Consider the following 25261-nt stretch of genomic DNA (forward strand, 5'->3'; position numbering starts at 1 on the left):
CGCCGCTGGAACCGGGGAGGGGAGTGTGCGTCTTTTCCCTCGGCCACCTCTTCCCCGGTCCCAGCAAAAATGTGCCTCCCCCGCTGGAGTACCCCTTTAAGATTCTTAAAGCAATACTACTTAAAAGGAGAAACATAACATCCACCTATCAAAATCCCTGTGTCAAGCTCCGCCCCCGAGGAACCGGCACTAAGTAGAACACATTGGGGTTGATTTATCAAACATGGTGTAAAGTGAAACTGGCTCAGTTGCCCCTAGCAACCAATCAGATTCCACCTTTCATTTTCCAAAGAGTCTGTGAGGAATGTAAAGTGGAATCTGATTGGTTGCTAGGGGCAACTAAGCCAGTTTAACCTTACACCATGTTTGATAAATCTCCCCCTATATAGTTACTAACTTATACTGTTCCTTTAAACAAAAGGGAAGTGCAGTTTAAAACTGGCAGACATGTCGGCACTGTAACCTGAGTTACCGCCATACAAGACACACGGATGAGCCCACAGATGATGGATGGGTTTATGAGGCCGGCGCCACGAGACACGACACAAGCAGATTAATGAAAAACATTAAGAACCACTTATGACTCCATTACCCCATTTGTGAAGAGGAAGGGCCCCAACCTTTCCCGGCCATCTATAATCCCTATTGGAAGCAGATGGGACGGCGGTTAATAGACTAGTGTGCCCGGCTGACCTGACTACAGTCTATAAAGAGAAGCGGTAATAATGGCGGCTCGGACCCTGAGACGGCAGAGGGATAAATCCTGTGAAATATGACTGGAACCCCGCAGCTTCGCGCCACCATCCTAATGATCCACAACCCTATCCTCCTGATCATTACTAAGCATCGCCATTTATCTATTTAACATGTCAATAACCCCGCTGGCTATGGGGGACAACGTAATGATTAACCCTTTCATAGCTGCTGGATTGGGGGGGGGGGGCTAAAAATATTTATTTCTGCAGCATTTTCACATCTTAGCAAATGGCAAATCTTAAATTTTGATCTCCACTTCACTTTGGATAGGGTCAAAAGGATACTAGTTCTCCATAAGAAGAGTCCGTCATACAGACGTGCGGAGGTCCTATTACACAAAGCGATTATTGGCCGTATTTGCCCGATTGTCGGCCATTATGCCCGATAATAGTTTTGTGTAATAAAATGCAACGATGTCGGCTGATTGTTGAAAGACGAAAGACAGCAATAGCAACGATCTGCAGCCGTCTCTCCGTGTAATAGGAGTGGTGGCAGCAGACCGCCACTATCTTCTAAAGATGGTCAGGCGAGCCCCGCCCCCCCGGCAGCTTCCCGTGGCCCCTCCGCTCTTACCCGCTCGCTGCCGGTGTGTGTAATAGCACGGGGAATGAGGAGCAAGCAAGGACATGACAGGTCAGCGCTTTCTTGCTCCCTCTGATCGCCCCGTGTAATAGGGGCTTTAGGCTATGTTCATACACTGTATTTTTTTAAAAGAACGGCCATTGTTTTCCATTATATATTGTGTTTATACTGCAGTGATGTGCATTAAAGTCAATGGAAAAACAGCCACATTGTTTTCACACAATGGCACATTGTTAGGCACTCAAAACAATGGGCGTTGTTCAATACATCGTTTGAAAACAATGGCCGTTGTTGCATTTACTTCAATGCATATCATTGCACTATGAAACGAACAGCCATTTTTAATGAAAAACAGTGACAGTTCTTTTCAAAAATAGTACGTTGTGTGAACATAGCCTTAAAGGGGTTATCCAGAGTTACAAAAACATGCCCACTTTTTTCCAGAGACAGCACCTGAATAACCCCTTTTAAGGCCATTCCTACTCAACTAGGAATTCTGGGAAGAAAGGATATGCAAATAGCTCTCACACCACTTAAAGTGGAGTACCCGACTTCCCAAAGTGGTGTGAGAGCTATTAGCATATTCTTTCATCCCACTTTGAATGGAGCACCCAAACTTCCACCAATTACTGGATTAAGTCCGGAGAAGCACGCAGCTGAGGGCTTCACTCCCCAATGGGTTGCATAGCCCAGGCTCTACAGGCTTACAATGAAGCCCACCTTATGAAACATGTCAGGGATTGAAGTGATTAGCCAAGTACTTCTCTCTCAGTGGGGTCTGAACACCCTGTGAACAAAATCACAGCTGCTCTTTTCCAAGGACAGCGCCACATCTATCCAAAGGTTGTGTCTGGTATTGCACCCCAAGTCGGCTAAAGTGACTATGGGCTGAGCTGCAATACCACACGACCTATAGCAAGTAAAGGGTTACTGCAACCCATCTGCAACATGTACCGATGACTGCCTACACTGATCCATTGTCACAACCTAATATAGTGAAACCTTTACAGCGGGGGTTGGGAACCTTGGCTCTCCAGCTGTTGCAAAACTACAACTCCCATCATGTCCAGGCATGATAGGAGTTGTAGTAACATGCTAAAAATACAACATATTGTAGAAAGTTCCGGTACATAGGAGTACAGCTGAAGCCGCCACATCTGATTAAGCCCTTTCGACGACTCTAAAAGATCTTTAGCGCAAATGGCCATTTAAAAGCAATTATTCTGGCGATTACAAGTCTCTTATCGGGAAATCATCTCCTCCGACTATAGAAATGAGATGAGACACAGAGAGAAATCAATTTTCACTGGTTTAATTAATGTAATCCCTATAAAGTTTCTCAAGCGATTATGTGCGGATTAATGCGTCGGCCGCGGCGCTACAAATTGGTAACAAGTGCGAAGGCGACGTCCCAGCCGCGGCCGTTATGGAGTGTGGTGGTCGTCTTCTTACCTGTGACAGGAGCTTGTTGTCATCTTCCAGGAGCTTCACTTTGGTCTCTAGTTGGCGGATGTAGTTGGAAGACGTATCTGGAAGAGAAGGAGGACATGAGGTGTTAGCTGGGGGGACGTGGGACGTGAGGTGTTAGCTGGGGGGACGTGGGACGTGAGGTGTTAGCTGGGGGGACGTGGGACGTGAGGTGTATAACTGAGGTTATATTAAATATGCAAAACAAGAGTCCGTGGAGCCTCAGTTACGAGTCTCAAAACACGGGATAGCCAGATATCTCTAGCCTGTTGCCAACGGGGTGCCTCCATGATGGGGAGAGCACCACACCACCCTGATAAATAACCCCTTAAGTCCCACTCGGTTGCGAGTATTGGAACATAGACAGGGAAACAACAGGGTGGCCCCTTTTGTCAATGTCTAACTCAAGGTGCGAGTATTCCGATCATGACAAGGGCTTGCAAAGGCAGGCTTCCACCCACAGACAGCCGTTTCGGGGTTTTTGCCCCTCGTCAGTGTGGGGTAGGATTCTGGCTAGTAGGGGCAATGAAAAATCAACCAACAAAACACAGTAATCACTGAACTCAAGGAGAACAGCGAAAAAAATTCCAATGAAGTAAATGAGGTTATATTAAGAAGTGGCAGCTTAGCTGGGGATGGTGAGAGTTGTAGTCACATTCTTACTCACTGAACACTGGTGACCACATCAATCATTAGTGTCTGTATTACAGATTGTCCTGGTCCCACCTGAACTCTCAGCATCATAGAGATCTATTATAGGGATCTATCATAATTATCTATCTTAGGGATCTATCATAATGTATTATAGGGATCTATTATAGGAGTCTACACTAACAATCTATTATAGGGGTCTACAGATTTATCATCATTTATTATAGGGATCCATCATAATGATCTATTATAGGGATCTCTGATCGATAACAATGATAATTATAGGGTCTATCATAATGATCTATTATAGGGGTCTATCATAATCTATTATAGGGGTCTACAGACTTATCAATCATTTACTATAGGGATCTATCATCTATAATAGGGATCAATCATAATCTATTATAGGGATCTATCTAATATAGGATCAATCATAATCATCTATTCTATAGGGATCTTTCATAATCAATTATAGGGATCCATCATAATGATCTATTATAGGGATCTATCATGATCGATTTATAGGGATCAATCATAAGGATTTATTATAAGGATCTACGGTTCAATCATTACAATCTGTTGAAGGAATCTAAGGATCTATTACAAAGATCTAGGGGTCCAGGGACTTATTGTAATGATGTGTTATAGGGATCTAAAGATCTATTATAGGAATATAGGGATCCATAATAATCTAATATAGGGATCTAGGGACTTATTATAGGGATGTTGGTATTTATTACAATGATCTATTTTAGGAAAATAAATTATAAGGCTATATCATAAGGATTTATTATAGGGATCCATCATAACTATCTATTATGGGTATTGAAAAATATATTATAACCTATTATCGGGATCTATCATAACAATCTACAGGGATCTACGATGCTATGGATTCAGGTCATGTACACCACATTCAGGCCAGGACACAAATGAGTCTGTGATAGGCAAATCTGTCCATAAAGACACCAATATGCAGAGACTTTGTGGCCCCTGACTACAATGTAAAAAAACTGCTTGACCGAAACTAATCTAGTAGTAACTACCTGTGACTGTGTCCTCGCTCTGTTACTACCGGCTAGGGCCCCCACCATGGCAACTATCCTACCCCCTCTCCGGAGTGCCCTCCATGTGTACACAGATGATGAAGAATGGGATGTATGTGAGGGGCCCGAGGGGTCCTGCCCTGGGAGGCCCGGCAGGTCACACCTCTTTGCTTCCAGAGATGGCACGGCAGGTGGCATACAAGTCACTTTGCTATGGACCATCTGGCCTTGCAGATGTTGTTTAGGAAGTTTTAGAAGTATAGACGTAAGATTGTTCTGGGTGGCAAATGTGTTGCTCCATAACCCGGTCGAGTGTCACTTAAGATGCTTTATTATTGCACAAGTAAGAAGCAATGAGATTATGGATATACTTCACATTCCAGGCAGGTGGGACGTGCAATGCATCCTTAAAGGGCAAGTCCACCGATACCTTATTCATACATGGTCATATTTGCATCCACGAGCACACCCTTTATATCCGGGATGGGGAATCGTTGGCCCTCCAGCTGTTGTAAAATTACAATTCCCAGTGCATGATGGGTATTGTAGTCCATCAGTTCCCCATCCCTGCTCTATATACTTTTATACAACCTCAAAATTCAAGACCACAATGCACTGCAGCAATGCATCAGCTTGGATATTTCTGGGAATATTCCAGCTAATATCTCCGATACTCTCTCTCCTCCTCCGCGCTTTGTCTCTTATTACGGGAGAGGAGGAGAAGGGTCAATATTTATTCTTGTGTGAACGCCGATCCCGCAGCTCAATAAGGGGAGGAATGGAATCTGAATTATATGGAGACAGAACGGCCCAGACTATAAACACAACAGGCGGGCCCCATCCAGCGCTGCACCCATGTTCCTGGGAGTAACGTGGATGGCGGGGAGAGTCGGAGGGGGAGAGGGAATAGATGGGGCACTATGGTGGTCGTAGTTCTGAATCCTGCAGTTTCCTATGATTTTGCCATGCTGGTGTGGGTTTCCTTTGGTTTGAGCACAAGGACCCCTAGCGAATTCAAGAACTTTATGTTGAGTGGAGTTGCCGAACTGTTCGGGTTCGGTAACGTTCTCCGAACCTGAATGCTCGGCCTTTGACTCTGGAGACGTTACATGCCACCCTAGGGCTGTCCACGACAACATGGATACAGTCATAGGCCTCCCTAGGGTGACATCTAACTTCTCCAAATGCCAAGAGTTCCGATTTGGAGAACGTTGCAGAACCTCTACAGTTTGCCAACACCGCTCAACACTAGTCCCAAAGTGCCATTTGTTATGTGTCTGATGGAAATCCTGTTCGACCATCACGGTCAGTCCCATAGCAGTGAATGGAGCAGTGGCCACACAAGGGCATTACTGTATACAATTGGCACTCAGACCTTTAGTTCTTGAGTTTTTTGGTGGTCAGCTATTAGTGGGCCAATCCCTTTAAGATCCAGGAGTACAACTATGACTATGGATCAACAACATCTACATGGATTCCTATACAACATAGGGCGGATAAACGCCATTCATACTCCACAATCAAGGGGACAATCAAGTCACCACTGGTGTTGAGCAAACTTGCCGGACTGTTCGGATTTGGCAATGTTCTCCATGCCCTTACACTCGTCAGCTGAAGAAGTTGGATATCGCCCTAGAGAGTCCTCAAAAACAAGGATAAGGTCATAGGCTATATCCAAGTTTTCCTGCCAGCCCCTGGGCAGTGTCCAACTTCTCCATCCCCTGGATGTCAAATGCTAAGCAATCGGGTTCGGAGAACGTTGCTAAATCCAGACAGTTCGGCTAAATCCAGACAGTTCGGCAAGTTTACTCAACAGTAGTCACCACCTATATCAATATCTGCATCCTGACTGGCACAGAACACATATGAGTGGACATTACTATGGATGGTGAAACCAATGGGCCCAGGATTATTTGCAAGGGACGTGTCAGTAATGCAGCCTCAGGTTTAGGCCTTCAACTTCGGGTATGTTGTTTTTATTGGATACACTTAAAGGGGTTATCCAGCGCTACAAAAACATGGCCACTTTCCCTCTACTGTTGTCTCCAGTTTGGGTGGGGTTTTGAAACTCTGTTCCATTGAAGTAAATGGAGCTTAATTGCAAACCGCTCCTGAACTGGAGACAACAGTATGGGGAAAAGTGGCCATGTTTTTGTAGCGCTGGATAACCCCTTTAAGTGCGTGATAACCCTTTACTAACATCTATATCACAGTCACAGTCTTGGTTTGTGGAGACAACTCAGCATTTGGTCCCCTAGCAGAAGTTGGTAATAGAAAGCAATGTCTGTCTTGTGGCGGCCATCACCGCTCGCATTGTGAGGTGACGGCTGTAATGATGGATGCCTCCTCTGCACAGTACATCATCGTAGTCTAGGTCTTGGTTCCAGAAAGGACAGTAAATCTCTTCAACAAGAGAGCAGCCAGGCCTACGGTGACAGGACAATGGCGAGGCGGGCTATCCCCCGGGATATACTGTGTGCCGTTCTTCATGTTCTATATCGACTTTGACACTGAATGGGGATATCATTATGCCACCATCTTGGTGCCTGAATTGCTGTAATTTGTCACAATAATTTTCTGAAGTGTGGAAACCTATTTTAAGGAGGTTGTCTAGGAACAAGAAAAAAAACATGGCTGACTTCTTCTAGAAACATTGAGTCATGCATACGTTTTTTTTTTTGGGGGGGGGGGTTTAGACCCTTTTAGAGAGGTATTTCATTCAAGCATAACTTTTGATATGTTGCGGCCCATGGTGAGACTAAAAATACCTTCCATACTTATTATCTATGGAGTCTCCTTCCCCTAGTTCTGAGCTTCTGCTTTCTGCTGGAAAAAAGTGTGTGTGAGACTCTCCCCCCCCCCCCCCCCCCCCCCTTTACCCCATCCTCCCTTCTGAGTTGGCTGATGTAAACAAGTCCCTGGCAGGCTTTATCTGAAACACTGTAGCTTCTTTGTAATGCTGGGAAAGATAATCCCTGCTCAAAATGCAGCCATTTTGGGAGCTATAAAATACATGAATTTTTTTTTTTCTAACCTGAAACCCAAAAGGTCTGAAATTCTTGGAGGCACAAACATCAAATTAGCTATTGGGCCCCAAAATCTATAAAAGGGCCCCAAACCTACTAGGTGCCATTCATAACACTGGCCCTTGGGACACCTCCGACATCAATGCTCAGGAATAAAGATCAGGCGAAGGGGGTCCATAAAAATATAGGTGGTCTGGTCTGCAGTCTATATTTGTTTAGGGGTCTGGGTTTGTTTAGAGGGTATTCGTGCTGGTGTGGATCAACTGCAATCTGTATTGGTTTAGGGATTCTGGTATTCACTCTGTAAGTTTAGTCTTGTCTGTCCAGTTTGGCTGTCCAGGCATGATGAGAATTGTAATTTTGCCACAGCTGGAGGGCGGAAGGTTCCCCATCCCTGGTTTAGAGGATCCAGATTAGTTAAAGTTACTCTGTACCCACAATCTGACCCCCCCCCCCCCCCCAAACCACTTGTACCTTCGGATAGCTGCTTTTAATCCAAGTTCTGTCCTGGGGTCCGTTCGGCAGGTGATGCAGTTATTGTCCTAAAAAACAACTTGCAGCCCTGTGTCAAATTGGCGTGGCCTAGAGTGTCTGTGCATTAGGCTTGCACTGCCTCTCCGTCCCTCCTCCCCGCCCTCTTCATCATTAGGAATGCCCCAAGGCAGGTTTTATCCTATTCACATGTGCTGAATTGTTAAGGCACCTGTGTAGTGTTTAGTCAAGTGAGGAATAGGAGAAATTCTGCCAGGGCCATTCCTATTGGTGAAGAGGGCGGGGAGGAGGGACAGAGATGGGGATGCAAGGTAAGGGCATAGACACTCCAGGCCACACCAATTTGACACAGGGCTGCAAGTTTAAAAGTTGTTTTTTAGGACAATAACTGCATCGCCTGCCGAACGGACCGCAGGACAGATCTTTGATTAAAAGGTACAAGTTGTTTGGGGAGGGCAGATTGTGGGTACAGAGTCACTTTTAAGTGGTGGATAAATTCTAGGATTGGTATAAGGGATCTGTTCTGGAGTCACTATTTGTTTATGGGTCGGTGTTACTTTATGACAAAATCAACTCTGGGGTCTGTATTGTTGTATGGCAGGGGTGGGGAACCTCCGGCTCGCGGGCCGCATCCGGCCCCTGAGACCTCCAGATGCGGCCCGCGGCTCCCCTGTGATGCGCGCCGCTCTGGAGGAGGAAGGAGCCGGCATACACAGCATCCTCCGGTGTCTGTAACAGCTGCCGGACACAGGAGGATGCTGTCTATGCCGGCTTCTTCCCCAGCAGAGCGGCGCGTGTCTTCAGTCTCCTGCGGGCCGCGCGCGATGACGTCATTTCATCGCGCGCCGCCTGCAGGAGAAGACCGGCACAGAGGACCTGGGACAGAAGAGGACATGGGCAGCGTGGGAGTGGAGGTAAGGTGAGTGGGATGTTTATTTTTTTTTATTCGGGGGTTAACTAGGCCACCAGGGACATGCCTGATGGGGGTTAACTAGGCCACCAGGGACATGCCTGATGGGGGTTAACTAGGCCACCAGGGACATGCCTGATGGGGGTTAACTAGGCCACCAGGGACATGCCTGATGGGGGTTAACTAGGCCACCAGGGACATGCCTGATGGGGGTTAACTAGGCCACCAGGGACATGCCTGATGGGGGTTAACTAGGCCACCAGGGACATGCCTGATGGGGGTTAACTAGGCCACCAGGGACATGCCTGATGGGGGTTAACTAGGCCACCAGGGACATGCCTGATGGGGGTTAACTAGGCCGCCAGGGACATGCCTGATGGGGGTTAACTAGGCTACCAGGGACATGCCTGATGTGGGTTAACTAGGCTACCAGGGACATGACTTGGGGGTTAACTAGACTACAAGGGGCATCACTGGGGGGGTTAACTACAATAGCAGGGGAACTAGGGGAACAATACTTTGCCTTGCCCCGGGTGCTGCAAACCCACGCTACTAACTGCCGCACACGGTATGCGGCCCTCGAATGATTTTATTAATGCCCGACCGGCCCTCGACATGGAAAAGGTTCCCCACCCCTGTTGTATGGCATCTAAATGCGAAGGTGAGGTGATCTGTCGGAACAGTTAGGCCTTGGTTCGGCAATAGCATCAATTGTAAAGTAAAAGCATTTGTAAAATTGTGAAGAAAAAAAAAAATCAATACCCATCCCATGGCCACTAATGACAACGTGCCCCCATTCATCCTGTGCTGACACTATAATATCACGAGCCAGTAGCCAAGGAGAGGTAGCCTTCCGTGACTCGGTCATCACAGGAGGGATGAAGGTTGGGAGACGTCGGGGAACATTGGACCATCTCCCCATAAAGTAAACAGAATTTGCAGCCAACAAGGTGGAGCCGGGAGGATGGGCCGCATTCCTGGGAATGTTATCCTGACCTGTATGTTATCTATGAGGCCCCCCCCCCTTCTTCTCATTGTGGAGACCACCCATTCCATCCTTTAATGCTGGAATGCTAGAAACAAAACCAGTCCTGGTGATTTATGGTCTCAGGGGCTGTGTATATATAATAGGGATAATGGATTGTCAGGTCTACCTAGGGCCTGTTTGGTTCCTGAGTTCTGCTGACTGCTGGCTCAGAAACAGGATCGATACGGGGTGAAGCCTGACCAGTAATCACAGTTCTGCTCCCGTACATGTATTCTCTAGAAGTGTACAAGGCCCAGAGCCATGTGTAATACATACACATAAATTCTCTACTGCCTGGAAATGTCTAGAAAAACTGATGGAAACGGTAAGTCTACCAGATGTTGTGTCCTGACTACAGACGCCACTCCTCATATCTACAGTCCTCTTCAGTCCTGGGCGCCATCATAGATGCCGCCATGACATCAGGGCTAGTGTCAACAAGTCCCAGGAATGAAGATGTCTGCAAGCTACAGAAAGGGCGAGAAGTATCCAAAGGTTCGGAGGTCTCTATTAGTTCTCTATTAGTTTAGGGCAGGGATGGAGAACCCTTGGCCCTCTAGCTGTTGCAAAACTACAATTCCCATCATGCCTGGACAGCCAAAGCTAAAGCTTTGGCTGTCCAGGCATGATGGGAATTGTAGTTTTGCAACAGCTGGAGGGCCGAAGGTTCCCCATCCCTGGTTTAGGGGGTCTGATCTGGGGTCTGTTTTTTTAGGAGTCCTATCTACGATGTGTTTGTTTGTAGGGTCTGCATTAGTCTGGAAGGGATCAACTCTGGGGTCTGTATCTGTTTATTGGATCTAGTATTATCTGTATTAGTAGAGTGTCTGGTCTGGAGTCTTTGAGGGAGATTTATCAAACATGGTGTAAAGTGAGATTGGCTCAGTTGCCCCTAGCAACCAATCAGATTTCCACCTTTCATTTTCTAAAGAGTCTTTGAGGAATTAAAGGTGGAATCTGGTTGCTAGGGGCAACTGAGCCAGTTTCACTTTACACCATGTTTGATAAATCTCCCCCAATATGTTAACAGTGTCTGATCTGGGGTCTGTTTCTCATTTCTGCTTGGGACCTCTATGATGTCGCTACTTCAAAGTAAGCAAGTATCTATATATTCTCTTATTATAATGACATCTAAACCAAATGACCCTGCTCTACGGCTACACTACTCTCTTTAGTCCATCCCTCAGGCCTGCATGGAAGGGGTTAATAATGCAGAGTATACGCTGTGGTTGCTCCACAATCTGCTGATTCTGCATGTCTGCCATATCCGATGCTTCTTGATGGGAAATGTCCATAATTAGACATGTTTTCTCTCCGTGTTTTTTCTCTTTCGAGCGTAAATGTCAAGTAAATCGCAGCCTGGCATCTGTTTAACTTTAACTCATGTAGAATGTATTGGAAAAAAGCAATTCAGATAGGAAAGGGTCAAAAGAGCGAGCGAGAGACCGCTGAACCGTGTGAGTACCTGCACAGGGGAATACACTACTGGAAAGAGATGCCAAAAGGCTGCCCCCTGCAGTCTAGAAAGGGAACCACTGTCTCATCTCCTGCATGAGGCCCCCCTGGACCATTGCCGTCAGTGGAGACCGCCTCGCAGTATATCATATTTTAGAGCGGTAGTCATGGTAACACTTTACTAGATGAATGACCTTCCACATGACTAGTTATTGTGTAACCAGTGTCTTCCATTAACTGTACACAACACTACAGTGGTGGACTCGTCTTGATGGATAAAACATTTTAAAAAGTCTCAAATAACACAGGCACGTCCAGAGAATTACAATCCTAAATGCTAATTTTTTTTTTTACAGTGTTGCGTCAGGCCATATAATTCTTTCACTTTATGCTCTGAGAGCAGGTCACATGGCGCTTCTCTACCGACCTGACTGCATGGACAGTGGTCACATGGCGCTTCTCTACCGACCTGACTGCATGGACAGTGGTCACATGGCGCTTCTCTACCGACCTGACTGCATGGACAGTGGTCACATGGCGCTTCTCTACCGACCTGACTCCATGGACAGTGGTCACATGGCGCTTCTCTACCGCCCTGACTCCATGGACAGTGGTCACATGGCGCTTCTCTACCGACCTGACTCCATGGACAGTGGTCACATGGCGCTTCTCTACCGACCCGAGTTCATGTACAGTGGTCACATGGCGCTTCTCTACCGACCTGACTCCATGGACAGTGGTCACATGGCGCTTCTCTACCGACCTGACTCCAGGAAGAGCCTCTCTACACACCTGACACCCAGGACAGTGGTCACATGACTCATCTCTATGGAGCCGACTCCAGGAAGAGTAGTCACATGATACTTCCCTAGAGACCTAACTCCAAGAACAGCCGACACATGACACCTCTACGGACAAGTCTCTAATAATTATGCTTTTATTTGTATAGCGCACACTGATTCCGCAGCACTTTATATAGTTTGCCAATTTTGGTCCCTGTCCCCATTAGGGCTCACAATCTAAATTCACCTATCTGTATGTTTTAAGTCAGGGGGGCGGAGTTCTGTGTCCCCTGAATAGCAGTTTGGGGGTATATCTTGTGGGTGTCATGGAAGTTACTACTTTAGCACCTACTGTAGCTGATACTCTAATTTAATTTTAGGGTTTTGTCTCTTTAAGAGTCCCCCCCCTAAAGGTATAACTTTGATACACCTTGATGCAATAAAAGGAGACCAGGTAAGTTTGTGACATAAATAGAATATCCACTTATAGCCTCTATTGACAGGCATGTATCTCAGTAGTAACAAAAATGGGAACCAGGGGGCGACACTTTCCCCTTCCTGAGAAGACATGAAGCAACCTGTGGGAATCAGAAAAATTCTTGGATAAAGATGAGAGACGCAGGGAATTTCACAAAACAGGTAAAACAGGAAAAGCGTGGAACCCGCAGCCCGGGCAACAAATAACGTCCGCAGCAGATTGTGTGTGTGTAGGCAAGAGGCGCGTCATGGAGCGCTCACAGGAACACAAACTGTAAAAGAGAAACACGTCAACACAGACAACCGCGCCATCTGTACAAGTAACACATACGTCTGCCACGCCATCTCCTACACCACTCCAAGACGGGAGTAGTCACATGATAACACAAAAGAGGAGCTTGTTATGGGCACGGTTAGGGCTCTGGGTGGTTATCCGCAGTTACAGGCACGGTTTGGGCTCTGGGTGGTTATATACAGGCATGGTTTGGACTCTTGGGTGATATACAGTTACGGGCACGGTTTGGGCTCTGGGTGGTTATATACAGTTATAGGTATGGTTTGGGCTCTGGGTGGTTATATACAATTACGGGCACGGTTTGGGCTCTGGGTGGTTATATACAATTGCAGGCACGGTTTGGGCTCTGGGTGGTTATATACAATTGCAGGCACGGTTTGGGCTCTGGGTGGTTATATACAATTGCAGGCACGGTTTGGGCTCTGGGTGGTTATATACAGTTATAGGTATGGTTTGGGCTCTAGGTGGTTATATACAATTGCAGGCACGGTTTGGGCTCTGGGTGGTTATATACAGTTACGGGCACGGTTTGGGCTCTGGGTGGTTATATACAATTGCAGGCACGGTTTGGGCTCTGGGTGGTTATATACAATTGCAGGCACGGTTTGGGCTCTGGGTGGTTATATACAATTGCAGGCACGGTATGGGCTCTGGGTGGTTATATACAATTACGGGCACGGTATGGGCTCTGGGTGGTTATATACAATTGCAGGCACGGTTTGGGCTCTGGGTGGTTATATACAGTTACAGGTACGGTTTGGGCTCTGGGTGGTTATATACAGTTACAGGCATGGTTTGGGCTCTGGGTGGTTATATACAGTTACGGGCACGGTTTGGGCTCTGGGTGGTTATATACAGTTACAGGTACGGTTTGGGCTCTGGGTGGTTATATACAGTTACAGGCACGGTTTGGGCTCTGGGTGGTTATATACAGTTACAGGCACGGTTTGGGCTCTGGTTGGTTATATACAGTTACGGGCACGGTTTGGGCTCTGGGTGGTTATATACAGTTACAGGCATGGTTTGGGCTCTTGGAGGTTATGCGCAGTTTGGGTGTGTGGTGTTGTATTTGGCAGAAGCCCGGTCTTGTACACAGCACACTTATGAAGACTATGGATCACTGACGCCAGAATGGGGTGGACAGGCTCACTGCCAGGGGGCACAGATGTGTCACGTATCTCAGAGGGCACAGCTGTAGGTAGGAGAGAAACCCCTCTGTGAGGTATGAGGCACCGGGTACCTCCTCTAGTGCGGTTACGCTATTATTTATGACTCATGAGGAAATTATTATCTCTTACAAGGCCTTTTTTCACATTTGTATTTTTCTTCCTCCACTCTGAAGACCGATCTCAGGAGACGCCCGGGCGAGAACTTTCTTATATAAATTTTATGGAAAATGAGAATGTGACATTCTTAAAGATTACCGCTGGGGTTTCTGGGTAATCCGGAGGTCTGCTTACACCCCCCTTCCCCAATTAACGTCCTCTATTGTAATAATGTGTAATCTTAATCACGTCCAAGTCCATTATAAAAAGATTTAACTGTTTATAGTCCTTTCTATTGTGGAAACAGATGTAGAAGAGTTTTATAATTGTAATCTAGCCCTCTTAATAAACTGATGTCCACAGGAGAGGCAAAAAAGGGGGGCACTGTGGATCCTTCTTTCTAGACATCAATAGGGGTACATGTTAAACAGTACAGGAATCAATACATCAAACTGGTAAAACCCAGAGACTGACTTGCAGTCCTATGTAAATATTGCCTACAGCACATCACAATAGCAGGTTCAGGTCTGAGGCACTGACAAACACCACTCTACTACATCTGTCTCTTTAACAATGCTAAAGTTTCTTTCTCCATAAGAACCATACATATACCTGAAGCACTGATAAAAAAAATTATATATTTTTTTTTTTTCCTTTCTGAACTGTGCCAAATGACAAACTCAGCCTGCTACATATGTGAATCTTGATGAAGTCTCATATAACTGATGTTAGTACTGTGATTACTAGTGGCAAAGAAAGGGTTACCGGAATGACCGGCTGGGTCATACTCGTACCATTAAGCCTCTTTGTGTCCCTCGTGCTACTTTAATCCGGTCAACATGTGGCGACACCGAGTCACATGACCCAACGGCTCGGCCAAGCCGATTACTGGCTCCTAGTAGTCAAGTCTGGGGTACTGTTGTCTATAACAAGGCATGGTCTCAATGTCTGCCAGACTGCCCTCACCTCCTATTACTCCTGTAATTGCTTAATTGCTAATACGCTGGTGGGGGATAAGTCCTTGCTTGGCAAAGCGCGACGACTCAAACGTGTCCCGCTAGTATAGCTGCATGGGCTCCCTGGGCAGAGCATGGGCATTTGGCCCACCTGATATTATACAATCACTTCTGATGCCCGTCATGTATCAGGGCATTGGCTATTTCATCCCTTAGTGTTCACTCTCCTGCCAGATACTTGTCATCTTTCCTGTGGACACACGATAACTGACAACCCTTTAAATCTACATTTTATTCCGCCATTCTAAGAGACAACCAATATGGCAGCCGCTACCCAGCTTTCCTGAGTGGTCTCCCATAGCAACCTGTCAGGACGGTGACTCGAGCGCAAAGGGGAGGGATAGAAGCTTATGGCTTTAGCCTAGATGTAAACAATTTCTCATCCGGTACGAGATAGAAGACAAGTCTTGTGACTCAGTCCTCTTGTGTTTTATAGGAGGCGTCTGAAACATCTTAATTTATGAGGTAAATATTGTGCTACTGCCACTTAGTGCACACAGAGAGGCGACGGTGTAATTACACGTAGCGTCAATTAATAGGAAGGCATCGTACAATGGCGGTAATGACAGTGTCTGCCGCCCGCGCTAGACCTCTGAGCACATATATTATTATTACTGCTCACCGAGCGGAGGCGCAACATGGCAACCACAGGAGCGAGCGGAGGAAGAGAGAGTAATAATAACTACAACGAAGGCCATTGTAACTGTGTTAGGAAGATTATTAGGAAGATCTATAGCCTGGGCAAATGACGCTGCAACAACTGCTTATGGCGGCCATGTTGGTTATCATCCAGACAGTCTAAAACTAAAAAATCTAAAAATATATAGAAGTGATTAACATTGTTCATCTCATGATAATGGTGCCTGTCAGCGGGTGGAGTAGATAGATGAGGCAGCTAATGACCGGTCAGTTCTTGGGTTTTATGTGAACAAGAAAAATGGCCAAGTGTAAAGATCTGAGAGACTGTGACAAGGGCCGAATAGTGATTTATAGACTACAGGGTCAGAGCATCTCCGGGATTGTCTGTTTTCTGGGTCTTCCAGGTTAGACTAAAAAAAATGGACAACTGGGGACTGCTCATGAGGCCCCAAAGCTCAAAAAAGCATGTAGGGAGTGAAGGTTAGCCTGCGTGCACCAATCCAGAAGAGCTGCTGTAAAGCAAACTGCTGAGAGAGTTTGTTTTGTCTATGAGGCTATGTTTGCACAACATGATGTAAAGTGAAATTGGCTCAGTTGCCCCTAGCAACCAGTCAGATTCCACCTTTCATTTTCCAAAGAGTCTGTGAGGAATGAAAAGTGGAATCTGATTGGTTTCTAGGGGCAACTAAGCCAGTTTCACTTTAAGCCATGTTTGATAAATCTCCCCCAGTATTTTCAGTCAGTATTTAGCAACCAAAACCAAGAGTGGATTGAAAACACGGGCTATGTTGAAATTGAGTGGCTGTCCATCATTTAAGGGCAAATAACTTGTTGTTTTGAAACAACGGCCATCGTTTGCCATTAAATGACGGCCATGCGCTCAATTTTAACACTGTGTGAACAATCCACTCCTGGTTTTAGTTGCGAAATACTGACTGAAAATACTAAGCAAAAATACAGTGTTGAATATAGAATGATATAAAGGAGTCAGACCCCATAGACCCTTGTTCAACATTAAAGGTATCAGAACTAGACCATGGAGTAATGGAAGGCGGCGCCTGATGGCCTGATGGATCACATTCTCTATCATGTGTGCCGTGTGTTTGTCACTCACTTGGGTAGGACATGGTACCAGGATGCACTATGGGAAGAAGACAAGATGGCGGAGGCAGTGTGATGGGCAATGTTCTGCTGGAAATCTTGTGTCCTAGCATCATGTGGATGTTACTGTGACATTACACACAGCAAGTCCCTCTTCTATGGTAGCAGGACCCCCTAATGACCGCAACCTCTTATAGCCATCGGGGACAATGCAAACATTATACAGGAGCGTGACAAGGAGATCAAGGTGGTGACTTAGCCCCCAAAATTCTCAAGATCCTAATCCGATTAACCATGAAATCTCTGAGACCAATTAAAATTACAATCAAAAATGTTCTTTTATTGCCTCTATATACAAATAAATGTATAAACCGTTTACCCATCTATGCACACATGTATGTATCTACAGTATAATGTAACCCCAGGCCGCCTCTCTTGCCCTGTGGCACGCCTGGTATCAGAATGTAGAGAATGTTTGTTTTATAAATCACTTTCCCGCGGCTACAGATCAAGTGCTGCGACTTCTCTCTGGTGCACGGATTAAGACTACAGTCAAGGACAGGTTGGCCGGCTTGGCATCTTCCCAACTGTGCCGTGGGCAAGGAGGAGTCTTCACTTCTGTGTCACAATGGAGAGTTCTCTGACGGAGGCGGCACAGGCTGACTGCTGACATGCATGAGGGTTATAAGAAGCCTTATAGCTGTGCCCGCTGTACCCAGCACCATGCCAGTCTGTGGGGGATGCTGTGAACAGAATAAGGGTTTGGACTGCTGACCCTTTTATTTGACGTTAAATATAAGAAGCTGAGCTCTATCGTCACATGATCCATAATATCTTTTAATACACAAAACAATATATAGTATAATCCTATAGTAAGGATACTTAATACGTTAAAACTTGACGTGATCCATCAGGATTCTTTGGGGTCCATCGTAGTAAAGAGGACCTAAAAACTACTGCTCTGATGCCCACTGGTGGACTGTCCTGTAGGAAGCCAATAATCCACCATCCTGGTGTTTGAGTGGAAAAAGAAATCTATGGAAACATGAGAGTCAATATAGATGCCTGGATCGCCTATGGATCTACATGGAATCATACTCAACCTATAATGGCAATTTATGTGTTCAGAGCATCTGCTTGGGAGGTCTGTCAAATGTCAATGTTTGAGTGAAACACACGGGTGACATTCCTGACGGAAGAGATGAGAAATGTTGCATCTACGTGCAAATACTTTGTCCAAATACTTAGTTCTTTAAGAAAAAAACTAAGGAAAAATTGCGGCAGTCCCGGCCTGTGATTAGCTGAGTGGCCTGTCAGCTGACAGGCCGCTCTGAAGCTAGAGCGCGTGGGACCCGGAGAGAAGCGGACCGCAGCAGCAGCCCTGGAGCGTGGATAGGTAATGAAGATCGTCAGTCGGCGGCCGCGCACCGCTATTACACAATTATAGGTTCTAACCTATATCAACGATCAGCCGATGACAACGATCATCGGCTGATCGTTGTCTTTATTACACGAAGCGATAATCGGGCCAATTATCGTTCTGTGTACAGTACCCTTACACCCCGCAGCAGTTCAGGTGCTTGGGGACACCTCTTTTGACTCTTTCAAATTCTGAAAGCACAGACAGATATATGAAAGGTACCCTGTGTCTCCTTGTCCTAACGGCTATCTAACAGTAAACCTGATTTGCATCTGACAGGTTACCTTTAAATAATACCATACAGCGCTCAAATAACAATGTAATGTAATAGTACCAGCCATAGTGCCCATATACCAGGATCATATTCCCATCCAGGAGCGAGCGACATTCCCCAGGTTTATAGATTCATACCAAGGACTGGAGATGTAATACCGCAGATCACTTGTGTGGTTTGTGCTTATTTTAAGCATTTCCCCTCCTGCCTCAGTCACTTACTGAATAAAACAAAGTTCTGTCTGCTCCAGAATCCATTGTCATCGGAGACCGTCCGCGCCCGCCTGGTAAGTGATACACGCAATGTATCTCTAAGGCGACATCACCTGAGCTGCAGGGCCATAACCGGCAGGCATCTCCACCAGTCCCACCTGCCTCTTCATATAAAGACCCCCTATTAGGGAGTTTAGCGGGGGTCCCATAGGTCAGACCTCCACCAAATAGTAACTGCTTTTGGTTTAAGGAAAAAATTTGCACAACATTTCTTATAATATAAGTAACTTGAAAAACTGCAAATTTTATTTTTTTCTATCACTCTTTCGTGGAACAGCCCTTTAAATCCTTTAAACGCTTCTTTATATATGGTTCACGGTTCAGCTTCAGCCTGCTGTGTAGAGATAGCGGTGCGAGAACAGATGTTTTTACATTCAGCCTCTTAGACAGGCGGGTCACTCCTCAGAGACTCAGGTGACATATTACACCGCCAAGACTCTAAATCACCATCAAATAATAAGTCCCACAACAAAAGATGACAGCGCTGGCGGAGTTATCTCCTTGTTACGGCCGCAGATCGGTATAGACTAATGTATCTCTGCTTTCTGCTGTACAATTAGTCATATAACACAGTTGGAACAAGCTGATAACTGGCTGTCCTGATGATTGACCACCTAGTGATCAGCGATAAGTGTTCAATTTCCCTGCAGCACCGCCACTGGACAAAGGCGGTATAACACACGGCTCATTCAAACCAATAGGCCGTCTGGGTTAAGTAGGACAGGATTGTTCCTCCACAATGAGAGACACTCGTTACAACTAGTAGTGTGATTAAAATACATTTTCTAAACCGGACGGCACTTATAAGGGCTTAGTATTATCAAAGGCGTTAACACAGGGATGGGGAACCTTCGGCCCTCCAGCTGTTGCAAAACTAAGATTCCCATCATGCCTGGACAGCCGAAGGCTGTCCAGGCATGATGGGAGTTGTAGTTTTGCAACAACTGGAGGGCCAAAGGTTCCCCATCCCTGCGTTAAGGGCTAGCTTGTAGTGGAAAGTGTTTTTGTCTCTCCAACCCATGTTGCCCTCCTCAGTTTTAGGAGAAGAATCTCCCATTTTTAGACAGCTGGGTTTATTTTTTCTGCCTGGCTTTCTCCCATGTGAGTTTATTTTTCCTGTCCTTGGATATGACACAGGTCGACTGTGCCCTTTGACCTGTCACGTCCCGAGACTGGGACCAGGTCAACACAAATAAACTACAAGGCTAGAAACCACACTTATAATAAGCAAATGATATAACATTCTTCTTCTTCTTCTTCTTCTTCTTTTTTTTTGTTAAAGTTGCAGGAGGCTACAGAGAAACAGGTTAAAGTTGTCTAAGGGTGGATTAAAATATCTGTAATAACCATATGTTCTGTTTCTTCATAATTTTCTTATCTTACTACTAACGTACAATTCAGGGCACCGAAAATTTACACAAAGGGTATAATGCTTTAGACGGCGTGGAAATGCGGCACGGTGATTTGTAGCGAATGAGGCCTGAAGAGGGTTTTACTGCTCCCAATTATTTAAGGTGTCTCCTCTCCGCCTGCTACCTCATTGAAGTAATGGCCCCTGATTTATCTCTTAATGCGTTTCTTGGCATAATTTGCTTTGTTCCCCTCCAGATAAATCAGCCGCGGCTCTGGCGGACCGGTCAGGAGGGAGGGATGACCGTAAATACGGAATTTTATGGGCTCATTAGCAGAACATCTGCATTTTCATCTTCGGGCCGCGCTTCCAGCTCTAAATAAGAGGCGAGGCACATGTCTAGAATATTTCGGGATTGGATTCCCTAAACCTGCCAATATAAACAATGGCCTCAAATGCGGCCTCCGACATGTGGGGGTTAATATTACAAAAGAACATTGCTTAAATGGGACCTAAATACAGTGGTGCCTTGGATTACGAGCATAATTCGTTCCGGGACCGTACTTGTAATCCAAATCCACTCTTAAACCAAAGCAAATTTTCCCATAAGAAATCATTGAAATAATGACAATTGGTTCCACACCCCAAAAATAATTATTTTTTTATTCTCAATAACATGTAAAACAAATGAAACAAGATTTAGAAACTGCTGGATATCATGTGGAGTATAATGTATAGTAACTGCATGAACCAGAAAAACAGCAGCAGTTTGTAGATACAGGATGGAGCCGCAGATTCCTATAATGGAGAGGATGAGAAACAGAAGGGCGGACAGAGACTGCATGGATCATAAAGGAATGAGCAGGACATGGGCACATACATGCAGCACTCTCTGTCCGGGGAGAGAGGGGTTACAGCTATGGAGAGATTACCTCCACAGTCCTGTCCCCTGATGTAAGCCCCAGCCTGAAGTGGATCTGCTATGATTGGGAAGGTGAGAGAGACTTCCTGGGTCAGAGTACAGGGCTGTAGACCCCGCTATGCAGACCATGCCCCTCCTCCACTCCCCCTCCCACACAGTACAGGGAGCTCTTAAACCAAAGCAATGCTCTTAAACCAAGTCACAATTTTGAAAAACTGTGAGCTCTTAAACCAAAACGCTCTTAATCCAAGTTACTCTTAAACCAAGGTACCACTGTACTGTATTAGAAATGTAGCCCAGTGGACAAATAGGGGTTAATATAAAAGGCAGTAAAGCAAACTGCAAATGGGGTTCATGAATCCGAAAGACATTGTATATTCTCTCTCAATTTAAAGGGTTTCCCCTATCAGGATAATCCTAATTTGTAAGAGGGGTCCTTTGAGAATAAACTGATTGCGCAGTCTTCCCCTTTTGGGACCTCCAGCGATTAGCTGTTATCTGTAAAGAAACAGCACCACCACAGGGCAAATGAAGTATTACACAGCATCCATTTAAATCAAGGGCCATCTGTATAATGCAGGACAGGACAGGTCCTCCAGAGAGAGAGAGACGCTCTTGGTAAACACTCTCCAAGGAACAGGATCTTGAACAGAATTAAATCGGAATATTAAGAGTGCATGAAAATGTGGACAACCCCTTCAAACAGCTTTAATTTCCTGGCATCACTGCCACCTTGTTCTAAATATTAACAGGAGACTCTGTCAGACCTCCACTGTCGACTTGGGAGTGTTACCATGCATCTCCATGGTAACAGACAACAAACCTTGTGTAGTCTGAACCTGAAATAATTTTTGGCTGTTCTGTATTTCATACTAATCCAATAAATGTCTTTGCCTATCTTCACATCACTTGTGGGATATATGTTTAACATATGTACACCATGAAAGCTGCTGACATACATGGGGTACTATAGACCTTAGTGTGTCTTTTGACCTCTGTCTAGCCAGTATCTGTCATCATCAGCATAGACAACTACACTATTCTGTACAATAATATCCACTTATAAATTTTTTTTTTAAAGTTATATTCAGACTACGTTAGTGTTATCAGTTGTCTGTTGCCATGGAGACCTATAGGAGACATATAATATTAGGAGAGACACAGCACCGCCCTATTTACTGCTGTGACTGGGACAAGCTGATACGGCTAGACCAGCACTATGTCCCTTTTATTTCCGGGAATGTGGGAAACCAGGAATACCGTAATGTAGTTGCTGAGAGGAAGGCTTGGAGAAAACAATGTATGACAATGGGAAATCAATCCGTTTATATAGCCCTCCTATTGATGGAGTCACACAGGCCGCAGCCCCCATTAGGTGACATGTCGCTAACCTCAGGATAATACAATTAGCCGTAATCCATTGTGGACAATAAACAGCCCATTGTTTGCCATTCAGTACTACTGAAATTTATAGACGTGAATGGTTATCGCTTCTCATTCACTAATTCCGCCATTCCCAAACATCTCATCCCCGGGCCCTAGTGTGACCTTTCTAGAGTAAAGAGAGAATAGACTCATTCCTGCATATTAGTCAGATCTCCTTGGAGATGATAGAAGACGTTACCCTCCGAGCGGGGGCATCTCCAGCCCTGAGATAAGACACAGCAAGGATACACAGAGAATCTGAGAAACGCGTCAAACTGGGAGGAGAGGAAGATGAGAGAGAGGACACTGCGGGATAGAGCCGACTTCGCCATGTGTCCTGGACATATACAAGGGACTGGACATGTCTATAGGGGGTCTACCTACCGATCTATTTAACAAACTTTGCAGTTTTTAAACATTTTATTTAAACTTTTTACAATGCAAATTCACATTCTACGCACTTTCCTAGCCTGAGGAGGGGGCCCACACTAGAATTTGGACATCCGCCATAGACACATGACTGGCACAGGAAGGTGGCATGGCTGCTGCCATTAGCGGTGGTCACACAGATCTCCACATAGGGGGATAGCTGTATCATCCCGAGTTAATCACTGTCTTTTAGACAGCGCAGGCAGCCATTCTCAGGTCTCTTTGTCTGCCAGACAATGGCACGACACAGATGGCACGGAAGCGTGATTCACTTGCCTTCCACTAATTGTTCGCTTTGGCCGGAGACAGCGGGGATCTTGGAAACGTGCAGATAAGACTGTAGATCCACAAATGATCTAGAGATGGCGGCATCTGCTCCCTTCCAGGCCCTTAACCAAAAAGAGTGGGCCCTAAATCACACCCGCCCCGTCACATCGCCTCCGCATCCCGTTCAGTACCTTATCAATCAAAGACTACGGTGGGAAACTATCAGCCGCTCGTTCACAAAAGGCAACCACAAAAACACGTCGGGTAGATTCTGAGAAACAAAAGAGCATCTCAGGGTGACGCTGGTGGATGTGCGCCGACTCCTATACCTCCAGCCATGTTGTCTAGTCTGTTAGTGAACTTTCCTGCCCCATCCAGCTATATTGGCACTGTTAAAATTGCAGTAGGCCGACAGCTTTCAAGTGTAGGATTCTGAATAAGAATGAAAAGCATAAAAAGCAATTTGCAGTGCCAACTTCAAGGGGGTATGTGGGCTGTCATGTGGCTGGTACTTCCTCCCCATAGGACGGTTTAATCCATTACGGTTTTATCTGCTGGAAACCACTTTTTTTTATTATGAGCAGAGATTTTCAGTTTTCTTATTATCTCGCCTTCATAAAATGATTTTCTCAGGTTCTCTGCCAAAGTGCACAATGGAAGTCTTTTCACTGCGCACAATGAGAGTTCGGCCGCAGCCCTGGCATCGCTGACTCCATCATTGTCATTACTATTATTGTTATCGCCCGCAGACGCCTCCGCGGTGTACCATTAATTGTAAAGCAAATGAGGCGGAGATGAAGCGCATTTAGCGAAACAACATTGTATTCACTTTAATATAATTCTCATAACTGAGCAAAGGCGGCGGGTCATGGAAGGGGAGAAGGACGATGTATCAGAGTATCCTATGCTTTATATATGGAGCCCACGTGGTCTCCTCCAATGTGTGGAGAATAGTCACCTGTCACCGATTCTCAGCAAATGTTCCTTTATTGTTATGTGTATCTGGTGTCCAGTGGTTAGACACCCCCACCCTGGGTATATGAAGGGTTAACACCTTTAATCCAATGATTAGGTGCTGCAAATGTCAAATCCACTGGTTTAGTTCCTAAGTATCCCAATCCCAATGTCTAGTTATTTGGTATTACTACTATATAAAGAAAGGGGCAGGTTAGCTGCCTGATCCCCACCTTCTTCTCTGCCAATCACAGTGGTAATCTACCTTGGTCACTTTATTGGCTAAGCAAGAATTTCCTTGAGATGGGACCAGGAAGCAAATATCAGTAGGGACCATGCAGGGATTAGTCGGGATACCGCTAGTGTTGAGCGGAGATGCAGGACTGTTCGGGTTCAGCAATGTTCTCTGATCCTGAACACTTGGCATTTGACTCCCCGCGGCTGCAGAAGTTAGATGCAGCCCTAGGGAGCCCTGGAAACATGGATACAGCCTATTCATGTTGAATGAGCATTCAGGTTTGGCGAACATTGCTGAACCTGAAAATTTTGGCATCTCCGCTTAAATAGTGTGAAGCGGAGATGCCAGAATGTTCTGGTTCGACAATGTTCGCCAAACCTGAATCGAGCAATTTGGTCCCCAAATTATTCAGTGGTTTGGTGCCTCTAGAGTTCAGTGATTCAGCACCCCAATTCTTAGGGCCCTTTTACACAGGCAACCTCCGTCCCGATCATTTTAGTAAATGAGCGCCAATCTGCTAGATCGGCGCTCGTTTACTGGAGCTATTAGACGGCCCGATAATCTGGCACCTGATACCTTACCTTTCAGAAGAGAAGACCGGGAGCGAGGAGAGGTAAGGTATCAGGTGTTTGGGCAATTGTCAGCTATTACATGTAGCGATGCGTGGTCGCTCCCTGTAATAGGTCCCTTACTTACCAGTACACTTACCCCTCTTACATTGT

At 45.7% G+C, this 25261-nt stretch overlaps 1 protein-coding gene across 2 annotated transcripts in view; it reads right to left on the minus strand.

Moving 5' to 3' along the window:
- CCDC85C (coiled-coil domain containing 85C) overlaps positions 1 to 25261 on the minus strand; it is a 74472-nt gene that overhangs the window by 17490 nt on the left and 31721 nt on the right. For both annotated transcript variants that reach the window (XM_069950516.1, XM_069950515.1), the window contains exon 2: positions 2791 to 2867. In XM_069950516.1, the coding sequence (XP_069806617.1) occupies positions 2791 to 2867 (77 nt within the window). The remainder of the gene's footprint in view (positions 1 to 2790; positions 2868 to 25261) is intronic.

The sequence above is a fragment of the Dendropsophus ebraccatus genome, chromosome 13, assembly GCF_027789765.1.
Source record: "Dendropsophus ebraccatus isolate aDenEbr1 chromosome 13, aDenEbr1.pat, whole genome shotgun sequence".
NCBI classification, from domain to species: Eukaryota; Metazoa; Chordata; class Amphibia; order Anura; family Hylidae; genus Dendropsophus; species Dendropsophus ebraccatus.